Genomic DNA, 17,468 nt, shown 5'->3' on the forward strand with positions numbered 1-17,468 from the left:
ACTCCTACTCCTACTACTCCTCCACCTACTCCTACTCCTACTACTCCTCCACCTACTCCTACTCCTACTACTCCTCCACCTACTCCTACTCCTCCACCTACTCCTACTCCTCCACCTACTCCTACTCCTCCACCTACTCCTACTCCTCCACCTACTCCTACTCCTCCACCTACTCCTACTCCTCCACCTACTCCTACTCCTCCACCTACTCCTACTCCTCCACCTACTCCTACTCCTCCACCTACTCCTACTCCTCCACCTACTCCTACTCCTCCACCTACTCCTACTCCTCCACCTACTCCTACTCCTCCACCTACTCCTACTCCTCCACCTACTCCTACTCCTCCACCTACTCCTACTCCTCCACCTACTCCTACTCCTCCACCTACTCCTACTCCTCCACCTACTCCTACTCCTCCACCTACTCCTACTCCTCCACCTACTCCTACTCCTCCACCTACTCCTACTCCTCCACCTACTCCTACTCCTCCACCTACTCCTACTCCTCCACCTACTCCTACTCCTCCACCTACTCCTCCACCTACTCCTACACCTACACATACACCTACTTCAATTTAAGAGAATCTGCAGGTTTGCATCCCTTACGAAAATTTTGCATGTCTGTCAATACCTAAATTGTTTCTTTGCAGCTCCAAACTAACCTCAAATTACAATAAATAGAGATTTTTAATGACTGCATGTCAACAGTACAATACAGCATCTGACAACAACTGGGCTTTCAACAGCTAAAAGTCTCCATTTCAAAACTTGTAAAATAACAGGAGAATAAGGAAGTTGCAGAGATGCATGAAATAATCAACTCAAGTGCCAAAATTATGAGAAAGATCCAAACATAAGACTGGTACTGGCATAGCGTAAGTCAATTACTAGACATTACACCATAGTGACTTTTTGATGAAATGACATGAAGCCTTTACAGCTCAATCACTCAAAAATTAATATCACACGATATTCCTCTAAAACATAATCCTGTAATGTTTCACATCTGTGTTTATTTTAACTGATAAACATAAAAATAACTCATTTTATAGGTGATTCAGAATACAGGTAGGAGCTGAAAGTAGCTTAACACTTTACCAATTTCATTAGTTTTCAGAGCTGCAACATTGTCCTAGAAGACAATGTACAACTAATGGCTGTCTCTCCCATATAACTTACATATACAATTTCGTGGAAGAGTTATTAGTGTATCATTGTCAATAATGATGATTTTTGGTGCTAAAATAATAAGCAAGTATTAACTTAGGAACAGAGCAAGACGAATTATACCTTTCTCCACGGAGAGAACCATCTTGTTTCCCTGTAGTTTCCATCTTCACATAGGAACATTTTTGGTCGAATTAACAGTAGTTTCCTATAACAATGGACAGCCATTACAAATGTCACTCAATAGAAACAAATCCTTCCATTCAATAGCTTAATATATTTACCTGTTTAAGAAAGCAACCCTGCAATTATATGTAACATTTCTATGCATAACAGGCATTCCAACATCAATTAGCATGTCTTTACAAAGAGGACTGATAAGTATCTCTAACAGTACTTCCCAGCAGTGAAGGAGTGTGTCACTTTCATGAAAATGATCTTCGCAGCTGTAACCACTGTAAAAAAACCAACACAAGTCATATAACAAACACAACTGCACCAAGAACGTATGTCAAAAGTAGTTTCTATAAATAGTACATTAAACAATGGACAATCCAGGATGGAATGAAACAAAATTATGAAAAGGATAGTTGCTACTCACCAAACAACCCAGAGGTGCTGTTTCACAGATAGGCACAACAAAAAGACTGTCAGAAAGAGAGTTTTCGGCCGACAAGGCCTTTGTCAAAATTAAACTCCACACACACACACACACACACACACACACACACACACACACACACACACAAACTCTCATAACACATGACTACAGTCTCAGCATCTCCACTATATAGTGAGCAGCAACTATGCTTTTCAAAATATTGTTACTACTGCAGTAAAACTATACCAAACAGTAACTTGCAAATTCAAATACCTTCATGGCAGTGGAATTTATGGTATCATTCAAAAATTACATTACAGTTTGTTGTCTTAATACAAGACCAACATTACACAAAAGTAAGATAGAAGAGAGTTGACAAGTTTCCAATGTATTAGTTGCCTTGTTCTTACCAGTACTGCTTTCTACAACACACTGCCGAGTGCTGCTAATGATGATGATGAAGAAAATGCAATTCAAAAGGATAGTGATAAAAAGACTGTGTTTAGTAGAGAATAAAACTAAAAAAACATTCTGATACAGAAAGAGATGACAGAAGTGAAGCATAGTTCTCCCTGCGTCCACACGATTGCTGTAAATTTTCTCCACTGTTCCACTATGTTAGGGTACTCTTAATTTGTGTAGTGTTCATGATGTATCCACTGAAAAGTGGATCTTGCAGTTCACTGAATCATCATTTTGACAGGTTTGCATGGCCTTTTTATTCTGGATGACATAGGTCTTAGATCACTGGAAAAAATAACTGCAAAATACCTAGGACTAACTGTCTGGAGCAACCTCAAGTGGAATAGTCTGGACTAACTGCCTGGAGCAACCTAAACTGGAATACTCTAATGGCTTTGGACAACAATTTAAGTGCGAAGTAGATACCTAAACTTCCATTCTTTTACGAGGTGACTTACTTGAGATGCTCAGCTGACCTTCCTCATTGGCTAGCCTGCTGCTGCAAACTCTCTTTCACTTTATCTCCAAAGTATGCTGCTAGGTACAGGAATCCCTTAAGACTCTTTCTACTTATAAAAATAGGTAGACATACAAATTTTCATTTGCTTCAAATAACAACATATATTTGAACTTCAGATATATTACAAATCTCACTCTTCATATAAATATATACTGCTTCGAAGCCTCTCGTCTTCGAATGCTAGAAACAATCTAATTTACATACAAGAGAAAGTTTGCTTAAACACCATGTCCAGTCTCAACATGAACCATACTACACATCTTCACTTCAACAAGGCTAAGTTTTTCTCAAGCGTACCTTCTCAACTGTTCTCGTTATTATAACAATGGTCGCTGACACAATTAGCACAGAACAACAGAAAAGCTCCTCCATGGCTCTTCCGCATACTTTCACTAAAATTTCCAAGGATCACCTGACAAGTATTTGTCGCTGCTGTTCAACAGCCACGTCTACTTTCTATTCGCGACTGAATTTCAAACCTGCACACACAAACATGACATGCAGTAGGTACAATTATATCATCTCACACCCACTTCTAAAATATCGTGTGTTTGAGACAGTAGAGGGCTGAGTGGTTCTAGAATGTATGCAGAAATTCTTGAAACACTACATACATCCCCCCTCCCCCCAATGGACACGAGATATTTTATACACAATAATTATGTAAATAATATCACTCACATCAACATTTCATATCATAACAAAATACTTTTCTTATACATTTTTGTACATACATCTTTCACTTCAACAATGATCTTTTTTTTCCCTCTAGAACAATCTGTAGCTGAGCATTTCTTTATTCTGTTCTCACTTTACTCTGATATCCAGACATTAGTATTTATTCATGGCTCAGTCAGCTACCCTAGTATTTAGGAATTGCAAGGACTCTTTCCTTATTTCCAATTGTAAACTTCAGGTGTTCATGGCACATAAGTGATCTACTTTCTGTTCTCATTTTTATTTATTTATTTATTTATTTTTTGGTATAGTATGTTCTATTTTTTGTAGTTTGGAGGAACGTTGGGCAAAATGAAAGTGTTCTTTTCGACACTCTTAAACTTACATGAAACGTAACAATGCTAGTTGTGCATGGAATTCAAACTTTCCAGAATAATCCCTATAAAATTTGTGACTGTTGTCACGAAACTGTAACCTTCTCCTAGGATCAGTACCTATACCTTGCTTGTGGGTTGACCTTGTGAGAGCACATCCACTTTCCATTCTGGTACGTTCGCACCTTTATAAAACATTCCTATTTTTTAGGCCACAGGTCGTCCTATCTCCATGTAGGCACGCCTGCCCTTTATACTTAGTGAATGCCAGGTATGCTGAGTAGGCCTCATGGTTCATTACCCTAGTATGCATTCCTATGTATACTATAATTAAGTATTCTGTGGTAAAAATAAAAATCTATTTTACACTTTGTATTCACTTTTTACTGCTTCATTTACTCCCTAGAGTCCTCCTCTACTTCTCAACTTCTATACTCTTAGTAGATACTATGTCTACATATACTATTCAAGTCCCACTATGCTACAGTTTGTCAGAGTATTTATTAAACTGACATTTCCTAATAATCAGCATGACTAATGCCACTCCTGCTTTCGTTTTCTTTCTTTGCTCATGTTTCTTCCTTGTCTATCTACTACTCATTACTGCATTATAGTTACCCCACAACTCTCATGCTGTGTGCATGTGCATGTGGATGTGTGTTCGTGCAGTCTGATTCTTCGGCCTTCTTATGTAAAAGTAAGATTTAAGTTATTAGAAACCATGGAAACAAGGAAGGACTTCAGTGATAGAAGTTTGTGAATATGGAAAGAGGGAAAAAATAGAGGTCCTCAATTGAGAAGGGGAAAAAATGGTTGCTAAGATCTAAGAAGAGAAATAAGATAGCCCCAAAGACAGGAAAACCTTCCCACCCCCCTTCCCCAGGATCCCTACCCGTCAGGTACTTTAGTGAGATGCTAGAGGAGGTTTGATATTAAATCATCTACAGAATGGACATTCCCACCTTCAACCTTGAGGTCCCCAAAGGAAATCTTAGCAACCCTATGGAAATGGCAAATGTTGAAGAATCGGGCACACTTGTTGCCGAGGGTTGTCTGAAAGGTGTGGTGTGTGTTTCGTGTTAGCCATGATTTATTTGATCTTGTAAACTATGCTTTTATTTAAAATACCCACCCCTTCAAAAACCTATGTAAACCCTCCCATTTACATCACATATCTTAAATGGTATAAAATACTCTATACAAAATAGAAAATTTATACACTATGGTATCACATTGTTTAATTATTTACCTCATACTATATTATCTATAAATATAACACACTATTCATTTTATTTTATGTCTATATTATTTTCTTTCTTGTTCTACGATTCTCCTAAGTTTTCTTTATCTTGTAGTCTTATCCATTTTTCTAAGCACTATGATTATAGGATAGTTTAAGATATTAGGAATAGATGACAGAATAGTTTAAGATTTTAAAGGAATTCGGTGCAGGAAAACTATTTTGGAAGAAACACCAAAAACAACTTGGGATCCGATGGTTATCACTCCGCCCGTTAACTCAGAATGTTTACGTCCCTGGGGGGAATATATGACTCCGCCCGGGTCCCATGGATTTGATATTAACTTTTCTTGTGCACTGGCAGACCAGTATCTCTCTTTAAGCTTCTTTTGAAAGTCTCGCCACTGCAAATCAGTCACCACTTCACTAGTTAACCCTAGGATGCATGGTGCCGAAAACACACATGAATGCATATGCAGGGCCTCCAAGGCCCTGCCCTAATTTAAAATTTTCTTCTTTTCATATAATCATTCTTTGGGGATTTTATTTCTGTCAAATTTATTGTCATATTGAAAGATTCCTAAGATAAAGTAACAGGATATGGTGGGCCTGATTAACATTTTATTAAAAAAACTCTAATACTGAATTTTTATTAGTTACATCCATTTACATACAACATATGCAAATAATTTTATTAATTCACTCATAAGATGCAGTTTAAATTTTATAACATTTATTACAACCAATTTCTTCAATTAAAACGTACTCATTATTCACAATATTATGTATATAGGCAATATTTTGACAAAAAGTTATTATTCATTGTTCACATAAAACTGCATTTTTCTTAGATTTCAACATGTGACAAACAAAATGCACAAAAAATGCCACAATGTTCCTTACAAATGTTGGTTTTACACTTAATGCATGTCATAGCACTTTTCCTTTGTTTATTATATGAACAATAATTGCATCATCTTCTTTTACCTGAAACAGGTAGTTGGTTCGGCAATATGACATCTTTTTGAACACCACATGTTTGCATGGCATCAACGATTTTCTTTGGAAGATTAGAGATCTGAATGCGAAGTTCCATTAGTGGTCTTACCATTTCCTCTGCTAAATCTCTTAGGAACAAACGCCTTTTATCACTTCTTCCAATTTGGTATGTCAGATGTTGGGCGGAAAATAAAATTTCCCTGTTCATTGCTGCGACGTCCATCATATTCATCCATAATGCAAATGGCCATCATCTTGTTTGTCTCTTGCAAGTGTAATAACGAATTTTCTGGTCCATTCGATTTACTCCACCCTTCGTAGAGTTATAGAACTTTAGTATATCTGGTTTCTTTTTTGCATGAGTTTCATCAATGTTTCTGTCGTGATGCATTGTGCTAATGAGAACTACAGACTACTTCTTTTTGGGATCATAACTCACCATTGTAATGTCACCTCTAAATGCAAACAAAGAGGAATGAATCGCCCTAGAGGTAGATGGCTTCATCTCATTAGGAATTTCTGGTTTATTTTGTTTGATTGTTCCCACCACTGTAATTTGCTTCTGAAGCATCTCTTCTGCCAACTGCACACTAGTAAAGAAGTTGTCAACAGTAATATTTTTTGATGATCGTTCAATGCTTTTAGCAAGATCTTTCACCACATTCAGTCCAAGGTTTTTCTGAATAAGTTCATGGGGCTTCCTTCCCGTGTAAACAATTCTGTCTAAAGCATATGCAGATGTAGCTTCACATAACCTGAATATTTTTATGCCATACTTGGCTGGTTTAGAGGGCATATACTGGGTGAAGCTGCATCTTGCACGGAATGGGACTAGCTGTTCGGCAACTGTGAGCGAATCATTGGGAATCATTCTATTTCTACACTTGTCAGGAAATAGTTCCCATACATAGCGAACAGCTGCAAGTTTGTCATCTGCAGATCGAGCTTCACGGGTATGCCTGTCATCAAATCTAATCGTTCTCCTTACATCCTCGAATCTATTTACTGACTTGGTGGCCTTATATTTAGGATTTGCCTTTTCATCCAAAAATAATTCTCTAATACGGACATCCCAACTCTTCTCAACACCAGAAAGCAGTAAAAGACTAAGACAACCCTCCATTTCAGCAATTGAAACGATTTTCCACGTTTTACCACGTAAAGCCGCCACTCTTCTGCCTTCAATATTTGTGCAGTTGATGATTTCCTCTAGTATCTCCTTGGAGATGAAATAATCCCAGGCATCCTTAGGTTTACTGGTTTTCAAACCACGGGCTGGACCAGGTGCCTTCTTTACAATGTTATGGACAGGCGTACGAAAAGTTGCAGGAGGATCTAATTTCCAAATCGTTCCATTCCGACTAATGTGTGTGTAGTCTTCTATACCTTTTTGTGGTGGTTCTTCATATTCAGACTCTGATGAAGTAATATTATCTAAAGGACTGTCATCTGCCTCAATATTCACATCTCCAGGTTCATTGGCTGATTCTTCACTACTTGCATCTTCAAAAATATTTCCTTCCTCGCAAGAATCATCATCTTCAAACCACTGAGCCACAACACTTTCAAAATTAGCTGCATTTGCACGTTGTGACTCTCTTGCTTTGCGTGTCGAAGCCATAGCAAAAGGCGTGTCTCTCAAACAGCAGCTTGTGCAGCACTGAGTCATACTCGTAACAATATGTGCCTTGCAGCAACAAACAAACTGCAGTAACAATGAGGCTGACAAGAGCAGTACAGTATAACAATACTATGCAATAATAAAACATTTGATAGCAAAAAGATCAATAATACACCGACATCGCCAATATGTGAAATAAGTGTGTGTTATTTTTTAGTTATACTATTACTACTACAGCTACTGCTGTTGTTGACACTCCTGTTGCTGGAAATACCACTACAGTTATTGTTGAATTAATAACTGCTCCCAAACAAATGTTGAAGACAATATAGGCTAAAGAACATTTATAAATGTGTGAGGGCTTCTGAAGCCCTGCTTATGCATTCACGGTGTATGGGTAAACATATTGAATTATACAAAAAACTTAAAAAGGTATCTCACTCAGACTTGATAGGAGGAATGTCACAGTGTTAGTGAAAGAGTATTGGAAAGCAGTTAGAAATCAAATAAAAAATTACAGAATTTTTTTAAAAATGAAGACATACAAGGGCCTCTGAGGCCCTGTATATGCATCCTAGGGTTAACACAGCATTAGGTGAAGATATTTTTTTCCTGCTTTCTCTCGGTAACTTTTTGATCTATAGTTTCTTCAACTTGTTCCTCCAAACTACTTATATTTATGATGTCACAGTTCACTTGTTTCTCTTTGAAGTTCCTTTCCACATTATCTACTCGTGTATTAACACCTGTAAATTGCGACTGAATTATTGGCATTAAATTATCCTGTTTATCAACACATTCTTTCAAAGTATTCAACCCTTGCTTTATAGCATTAAATTTAACATTGCACACATTTTCAAAGGATCCTAACTTTTCATTAAGCTCTGATTCTACACTATTACATTTGTCTTCAATATTTAATTCTAACCTTTATGTCAAATTTTGAAAATTATCACTCTGTTTCTGGCTGAAGTCAAGGAACTAGTCAATTCATTCTTCATATCTAATTTCAAATTTTCTACTTTATTATTTAAGGTATCAAATTCAGTCTTTAAAGCATCCGTGCCTTCACGTAGATTACTAAATTATTTGTTATGTTAGTTGACTTTGGCATTTAACAATGCCAAATTTGTTGTTTGGGCATTTAATTGAGAATTTGCTGATTCTAGTTTTCCACTTACTAAATTTAGTCAAAACTCAAAATGTGACTAACTCAGACCAGTTAGGCATTCCCTTACTAACTTTCATAGCCATATCTGGTTCTTGAGTTTCCTCGGCTTGTCGTATGTTATCCATATTCTTGCAAGCTTTTGATCTTGTAAGCATTTAACTAACTTTAAGCATGGTAACTACACTAATGAAGTTCACTCAACAGTTTGTACCACTTTGTATTAAAACAATAAAGTTTTGTTTTATGCTCATTCGGCAGAGAATCTGCGCTGCATCGGTGAGCAGATATGGAGGCAGGTCTGCACCGGTGAACAGCAGCTGGCGCCGGTGTCGTCGGATGTTGGTTGCCACGTCTTCGTCCCCGCAATGTGTGTGTGAGAGTTCTGCACTCCCCACTCCTGATCATCTTAATCACAGTGTTGTAGGCATATTTCTTCTTAGATAAACACACTGGAATCTTCTTCTCTATTTCTCAATTCAAAATTTTGCTCCTTTAAATACTTACACATGTTTTGGACGACGACAATTTAAGTGTGAAGTAGATACCCAAACTTCCGTTCTTTTACAAGATGACTTACTTGAGATGCTCGGCCAACCTACCTTGCTGGCTAGCCTGCTGCTGCAAACTGTCTTTCACTACTTCTACGAAGTACGCTGCTAGGTACAGGAATCTCTGAAGACTCTTTCTACTTATTTTTATAAGTAGACATGCAAAGTTTCATTTGCTTCAACTAAAGACGTATATTTGAACTTCAGACATATTACAAATCTCACTCTTCATATAAATATATACTGCTTCGTAAGCCTCCCGTGTCTCCAAATATTAGAAACAAACTAATTTACATATAAGAGAAAGTTGGCTTAAACACCACGCCCAGTCTCAACATGAACCATAATACATGTCTTCTCTTCAACAAGGCTAAGACAAGAGTTTTTCGCAAGAGTACCTTCTCAACAGTTCTCGTTATTATAACAATGGTCACTGACACAATTAGCACAGAATAACATAGAAGCTCCATGGTTCTTCCGTACACTTTCACTAAACCTCCATGGATTGCCCGACAAGTACTTGTCGTTGCCGTTCGACCACCGCGTCTACATTCTTCTCACAACTGAATTTCAAACCTGCACACACGAACATGTGATGCGCAGTAGGTAGAATTTTATCATCCCACACTCACTTATAAAATATCGTGTGTTCGAGACCGTAGAAGGCTGAGTGGTTCTAGAATTTGTGCAGAAATTCTCGAAACACTACAATACTACATAAAAAGAACTGTCAGAACAGCAGAGGACAGGCTGAAATTTATTGGAATGAATCTTAAGAAAATGTAATTCAGCAAGAAAGTGGCTTACGAAAGGATTAAAAGAAGAAATAGAGAAGATACAATGAAGAGCAGCACATTTCATCACATCATTTAGTAGATGTGAGAGTGTCATTTGATGATGCTCACCAAACTCCAGAGGCAGTTGCAGCAAGCCAGGCATTGTGTATAATAGAGAGGGTTATTGTTGAAACTCCAAGAGCATACATATGAAAAAGGGTCAGGTGACATATTATTTCCTTATACTTAGGGCTTGTGAAATGTCCACAACTGTACAATGAGAAACATTAGAGCTTATATGGAAGTTCACAGGCAATTGTTCTGCCCATGCACCTTTGCGAACGGAGCAGGGAGGGGGCAAATGGTGGTACCACACGTACCCTCCAAAACACACTGTAAGGTGGCTTACAGAGTACAGATGTAGTAAAGATCCTGGGCTGCATTGCTATTTCAGTACAAAGTAGATGGGAGACAAGACGATTCAGGCATAAAATTTCTGCTTTTTGGTAACGTGCAAAAAAATTTTAATGGAAAAATGAGGCATTATGAAAGAGCTGTGAATCCAGTACTAAAAAGAAATCACGAAAGTCACAGCAATAGAAATTTTGCAGACACCAGCATCCTGCTAAAGAGTCAAGCAGGAGAAACACCAAAAGTGCAGCTTGGAATCCATACAGTAAGTGTTTCAACTATGGTGCCAGAGGCCACATGTCAAGTGACTTAAGAGTGAGGGAAATAGAAGCTTGAATTTCAACCATATTCAGTCCAAATGCGGGAAATAAAAGAATAATCAAAAGGTGAAAATGAATGCAAAAGCTTTTAAGAAGAGTATTAACAATAGAAAATTTAAAAAGTAAAAAGAACTAGCTGAGAGACAAAAACACTGCTAGTGTCCTTCCCTCAGCTGACTGTGGCAGTCACACAACAGTATGTCTGAGAGACAACAGGTGCTCCAAGATTGCAAGAAACCATTGTAATCTAGATAACATTTCTGAAAAACTGTCTCTTTCCAAGCGTATTTTACAGGTACTGTTGAGACTGATGATGTGAAAGTTGGAACACCCATTTATGTGATTCTGGAGACAATATGAACTCTGATATGGTAATCGACACTGTCCATCATACACACATACCACTTTGTCATTCAATGTTAAAGACAGAGATGTAATTTTACTGACACAATGATCCTCATAAATTTCGGTTTCTGATGTTACATACCATCGAACTAAGTTTTCTACAATGCCAAGGGATTATCTGGTTTGAAGTGTTTTTTTTCTTTTTTCAGCGCAGAACCACTTCTTTCTTGATCAGAAAATAGGTAATGCCTTTAAAATTATCTTTGCAAAAGACATAAATGACCTGTACTGTGAGAATTTGGTCTGTGGTTGGTCTTTGTAGGCTGGCTTTACTTATTTCTTGTACCTCCTACTCCATCACATACATTTTTACCATGGTAAGATGCAAAAAAGTGCTATTCAACCTCCAACCCAAAGTCTACTTTGTGGTTGCACAGATTTGAAAAATTCTTTTTGTTTTTATACTGATTACCACTTCCATCTGAAAAGTATACCAGCTTCTCAACCTTGGGAAAATTTTCTTTTATGTAATTTATTACATACTCTTGAAAAAACACGTACAGCCGAAGTGTTGTGCTCCATGTAGGCACTTAGAATGTAGACTGAAGAACTGCAAACTTCATCTTTCTCATTTTTAAAGTAGAGGAAGCACTGTTGCCTGGTCATTGGCCCTATGTACCCTTGTATTGCATCCTGAATCACTAATGTAAAATTTGCTGCAAAATCAACTAGCACTATGCATTCAGTTTCATGAAGTTGTGCTTTTTTGTTCTTCAAGAACTTACTTAGGATTTTAGAGACATAGTAGTCATTTTTGAGCTTTTGTAAGTTATCAATAAAAGATTCCAAGTACTCTTCCTGAGATTTAACCACTATCATCATTTCTGTCCTGTCAGTTGTGACCCACTGTTTGAAGGTAATACTGACTGGCATTTCCTCATCATATTCATGAAACAATTCAATAACGGCTTCCTTACCAGGGCATTTATTACACAAACTCATCATGCAGTCAGAACTGTTAGTGTCACAGACCATTAAATCTAGTATCTCTTTGTAGTTAAGATCACTGAGTTTTGCACCCGCAATCATCAGTTTGACATTCTGATGATATAAACAAACAGGTACGGAGTGTGTCCCTGAGGATCCAGGCAAAATAAACCACTTAGGTTGGAGGTCACAAAATTTTGACCTTCCAATTTTGCATTCAGGATGAGCATTTAAATCTGACAACACTAGTCATTTCTGCTTCGTTAATTTAACTGCATTTATAACAACTCTTTAGCTATCTTTGCAACCAGGGCACATTCCACTGTTTTCATCATCTTCAAAAAACTGCTTTATCTTTCTGTTTCTTCACTTATACCTACTCCATTCTTCTTCCCTAAAACTGAAAGAATGCCTTGCTCTTTCACTAATTTTCGGGTTAGTTTAACCAAACTATGAGAAATGTTGAATTCATGAACTATTTTTTTTTTTTATCTTGACCATGGGTCAGGGAGCAAACTTAAAATTTTAACTATTTTCTCTTTAGATGTCCCTGAACATTTAATTTTTAATTTCTCTATTACACTCAAATATTCTGTGTCAGATGATGCTGGTGGTAGGTTTTCTTCTCCAGAAATAATGTTGGTATCTGTATTATTAAAGCATGAATCCAAGTCTCTTTTGACATATCTTTCCACAATACCATTCAACACGATCTCAAAACTATCAGGAACAGATAATTACGGACCCTCTCATTACAAAAATTATACAACTTGCTGATGTGATACACACCTAAACTTCGACCACATAGAACATTTATCATGCAGCAACAGAAGCACAGGAATACAAAAGGGGCAGACACAGATGTGGGGGGGGGCAGACACAGACGGGGGGGGGGGGGGCAGACACAGACGGGGGGGGGGGGCAGACACAGACGGGGGTGGGGGCAGACACAGACGGGGGGGGGGTCTCTGTCTGACCCCCCCCCCCACACCCTGCCTCTCTCTCCGATTGCAGAAACAGAAGGGGGGGACACAGAGGGTAGGGGGGGGTGGAGACAGAGGGTAGGGGGGGGGAGAGACAGAGGGTAGGGGGGGGGAGAGACAGAGGGTAGGGGGGGGGGAGAGACAGAGGGTAGGGGGGGGGAGAGACAGAGGGTAGGGGGGGGAGACAGAGGGTAGGGGGGGGGAGACAGAGGGTAGGGGGGGTGAGAGGGTAGTGGTAGGGGGGGGTGAGACAGAGGGTAGTGGTAGTGGGGGGGGGGGGGGTGAGACAGAGGGTAGTGGTAGGGGGGGGGTGAGACAGAGGGTAGTGGTAGGGGGGGGGGGTGAGACAGAGGGTAGGGGGAGACAGAGGGTAGTGGTAGTGGGGGGGGGGGGGGGGTGAGACAGAGGGTAGTGGTAGTGGGGGGGGGGGGTGAGACAGAGGGTAGTGGTAGGGGGGGGGGGTGAGACAGAGGGTAGTGGTAGGGGGGGGTGAGACAGAGGGTAGTGGTAGGGGGGGGGTGAGACAGAGGGTAGTGGTAGGGGGGGTGAGACAGAGGGTAGTGGTAGGGGGGGGTGAGACAGAGGGTAGTGGTAGTGGGGGGGGGGGTGAGGCAGAGGGTAGTGGTAGTGGGGGGGGGGGGGTGAGACAGAGGGTAGTGGTAGTGGGGGGGGTTAGACAGAGGGTAGTGGTAGGGGGGGGTGAGACAGAGGGTAGTGGTAGGGGGGGTGAGACAGAGGGTAGTGGTAGGGGGGGGGTGAGACAGAGGGTAGTGGTAGGGGGGGGGGGGGGTGAGACAGAGGGTAGTGGTAGGGGGGGGGGTGAGACGGAGGGTAGTGGTAGTGGGGGGGGGGGGTGAGACAGAGGGTAGTGGTAGTGGGGGGGGGGTGAGACAGAGGGTAGTGGTAGTGGGGGGGGGGTGAGACAGAGGGTAGTGGTAGTGGGGGGGGGGTGAGACAGAGGGTAGTGGTAGTGGGGGGGGGGGGTGAGACAGAGGGTAGTGGTAGTGGGGGGGGGGGGGGTGAGACAGAGGGTAGTGGTAGTGGGGGGGGGGGGGGGGGTGAGACAGAGGGTAGTGGTAGTGGGGGGGGGGGGGGGGTGAGACAGAGGGTAGTGGTAGTGGGGGGGGGGAGACAGAGGGTAGTGGGAGGGGAGGGGGGAGACAGAGGGTAGTGGGAGGGGAGGGGGGAGACAGAGGGTAGTGGGAGGGGAGGGGGGAGACAGAGGGTAGTGGGAGGGGAGGGGGGAGACAGAGGGTAGTGGGAGGGGAGGGGGGAGACAGAGGGTAGTGGGAGGGGAGGGGGGAGACAGAGGGTAGTGGGAGGGGAGGGGGGAGACAGAGGGTAGTGGGAGGGGAGGGGGGAGACAGAGGCCAGGGGAGGGGGGAGACAGAGGGCAGGGGAGGGGGGAGACAGAGGGCAGGGGAGGGGGGAGACAGAGGGCAGGGGAGGGGGGAGACAGAGGGCAGGGGAGGGGGGAGACAGAGGGCAGGGGAGGGGGGAGACAGAGGGCAGGGGGAGGGGGGAGACAGAGGGCAGGGGGAGGGGGGAGACAGAGGGCAGGGGGAGGGGGGAGACAGAGGGCAGGGGGAGGGGGGAGACAGAGGGCAGGGGGAGGGGGGAGACAGAGGGCAGGGGGAGGGGGGAGACAGAGGGCAGGGGGAGGGGGGAGACAGAGGGCAGGGGGAGGGGGGAGACAGAGGGCAGGGGGAGGGGGGGAGACAGAGGGCAGGGGGAGGGGGGAGACAGAGGGCAGGGGGAGGGGGGAGACAGAGGGCGGGGGGAGGGGGGAGACAGAGGGCGGGGGGAGGGGGGAGACAGAGGGCGGGGGGAGGGGGGAGACAGAGGGCGGGGGGAGGGGGGAGACAGAGGGCGGGGGGAGGGGGGAGACAGAGGGCGGGGGGAGGGGGGAGACAGAGGACGGGGGGAGGGGGGAGACAGAGGGCGGGGGGAGGGGGGGAGACAGAGGGCGGGGGGAGGGGGGAGACAGAGGGCGGGGGGAGGGGGGAGACAGAGGGCGTGGGGAGGGGGGAGACAGAGGGCGTGGGGAGGGGGGAGACAGAGGGCGGGGGGAGGGGGGAGACAGAGGGCGGGGGGAGGGGGGAGACAGAGGGCGGGGGGAGGGGGGAGACAGAGGGCGGGGGAGGGGGGAGACAGAGGGCGGGGGAGGGGGGAGACAGAGGGCGGGGGAGGGGGGAGACAGAGGGCGGGGGAGGGGGGAGACAGAGGGTGGGGGGAGGGGGGAGACAGAGGGTGGGGGGAGGGGGGAGACAGAGGGTGGGGGGAGGGGGGAGACAGAGGGTGGGGGGAGGGGGGAGACAGAGGGTGGGGGGAGGGGGGAGACAGAGGGTGGGGGGAGGGGGGAGACAGAGGGCGGGGGGAGGGGGGAGACAGAGGGTGGGGGGAGGGGGGAGACAGAGGGTGGGGGGAGGGGGGAGACAGAGGGTGGGGGGAGGGGGGAGACAGAGGGTGGGGGGAGGGGGGAGACAGAGGGTGGGGGGAGGGGGCAGACAGAGGGTAGGGGGGGGGGGGGACAGAGGTATGTTCAGAGTCAACAAAACTTCTTAATGAAGTATGGATGAGATGCACCATTGCACCCTTCAATCTGGGTATGTCACAAAAAATTTATGGAGATAGGGACAGTGTTGGATGAAGGGAGGAGTGGGCGACCAAGAACATCTGAGGGAAACATTGATACCGTTTTAAACATTTTCACTCGTTAACCTACGAAGTCCATCCGCACTGCTGCCAGACAGTTGCCACTAACACGTTCAACTGTGCATAAGGTCCTCCACACAAACTGACGGTTGTACGCTTACAAAGTGCAACTGTTATAGACACTTGAACCAAATGACAAGCCAAAACAGACAGTTTGCACTCAACATGCTGGAATGCCTTTCAGAGGATGAAGCAGTCCTCAACTGAGTTTGTTGCAGTGTCAAAGCAACTTTTAATGTTTCTGGGACATTAAACAGACACAATATGAGGTTCCGGGGATCTGAACATCCCTACGTGACTAGGGAGCTTCAGTCCAAAAGTGACTGTGTGGTGTGTGCAGTAGCCACCAGAAAGATCGTGGGAGGCGCACATCGGCACAGCGCATCACGGACAGTAGCTGCTGCAAGTCCCGTCCACCAGACGGCACGCGAGAATTCGGCTGTGCCCTCTGCCGGTGGAACAACAACAACAACAACAACAACTCAGGCAGCACGGGCCGTGCCCAGTCAGTTCACATCGAGCATGTCTAGCAGACAGTTCCCGGTCTACGCTATGTGAAGTGCGACGGAAAACGTGAACCGTGTTACTACACAATTGGCGATGAGTAGGGTCGTTCTTTGGCACGTTGCGCCATCATTCCGGTTTCGCAGCTTATCCGCGGCATGGAGGATTCAGTGTGGGATTTGGTTGAGCAACAGACGGCGCTCATGGCAACCATGAAACAAGTGCTTCCGGCATTGCTCTCCACACAGTCTGCTCCAGTGCCATTCCCTCCTCCCTTTCCCCTGTATAATGAGATGGCGGAGGATTGGGACGCTTATGAACATCGCCTTCGGCAGAATTTCCAGGCATTTCATGTTGCCGATGCGGAGGTATGTCGTGCTCTTTTCTTGTCTTGGATATCTCCCTCGCTGTATCAAGTTTTGCGGCAGCTAGCGCCGTTGCAGGAACCCTCGTCCTTGTCTTTTGACGCATTGTGTTCATTGGTGTCTTCATATAATCGCCGCCGCCCGCATGTTGTGGCGGCTAGTTCTATCAATGCAAGAAACAGCCCCATCAGTCTTACTGGGAGTGGGCCGCTACCCTGCACGGTCTTAGTCGCAAGTGTCATTTTGTCACGGAGCAGTCGCGAGAGTCGTATGCCCACGTTATGGTGCAAGACGTCATTGTTCGTTCGGCCCCTGATAGGGAGGTCCGGCAACTGGCCCTGCAGTTGGAAGACCCTTCCCTTGAGGAAGTCCTGTCCATTGCTCAATCGTGTGAAGTCCCTCACGCCGTAGGTCAACAGTTGGAAGCATGGTGTGATGTCGCGGCAGTTCAGGGCAGCGTGGTCGCGTCCACTGCATCCGGGTTGGACGATGTTCGAACGGTACAATCTGGCCGTTTAGACTGCTCCCGCACGGCGCGTAAACAGAGTTCCAGCCACCGGCCCCTGTCACCGTCATGTGTGTCGTGCTATATACATCATGACCCTTCTGCACAAGGTTGTTCCTTTTGATTGGTCACCTGCATGAGAGCGAGCGTTCACCTCGTTGAAGGGTTCCTCACGT

General features: G+C 44.0%; 1 protein-coding gene across 1 annotated transcript in view; it reads right to left on the reverse strand.

Annotated features, from left to right (window-relative positions):
* Positions 1 to 17,468, reverse strand: part of LOC126473777 (glutamine-dependent NAD(+) synthetase) — a 208,785-nt gene that overhangs the window by 152,909 nt on the left and 38,408 nt on the right. The window contains exons 3-4 of the mRNA XM_050101043.1: positions 1,452 to 1,622; positions 1,291 to 1,375 (exon numbers count right to left, since the gene is read on the reverse strand). Of these exons, the coding sequence (XP_049957000.1) occupies positions 1,291 to 1,375; positions 1,452 to 1,622 (256 nt within the window). The remainder of the gene's footprint in view (positions 1 to 1,290; positions 1,376 to 1,451; positions 1,623 to 17,468) is intronic.

Source organism: Schistocerca serialis, chromosome 4 (assembly GCF_023864345.2).
Source record: "Schistocerca serialis cubense isolate TAMUIC-IGC-003099 chromosome 4, iqSchSeri2.2, whole genome shotgun sequence".
Taxonomy (NCBI): domain Eukaryota; kingdom Metazoa; phylum Arthropoda; class Insecta; order Orthoptera; family Acrididae; genus Schistocerca; species Schistocerca serialis.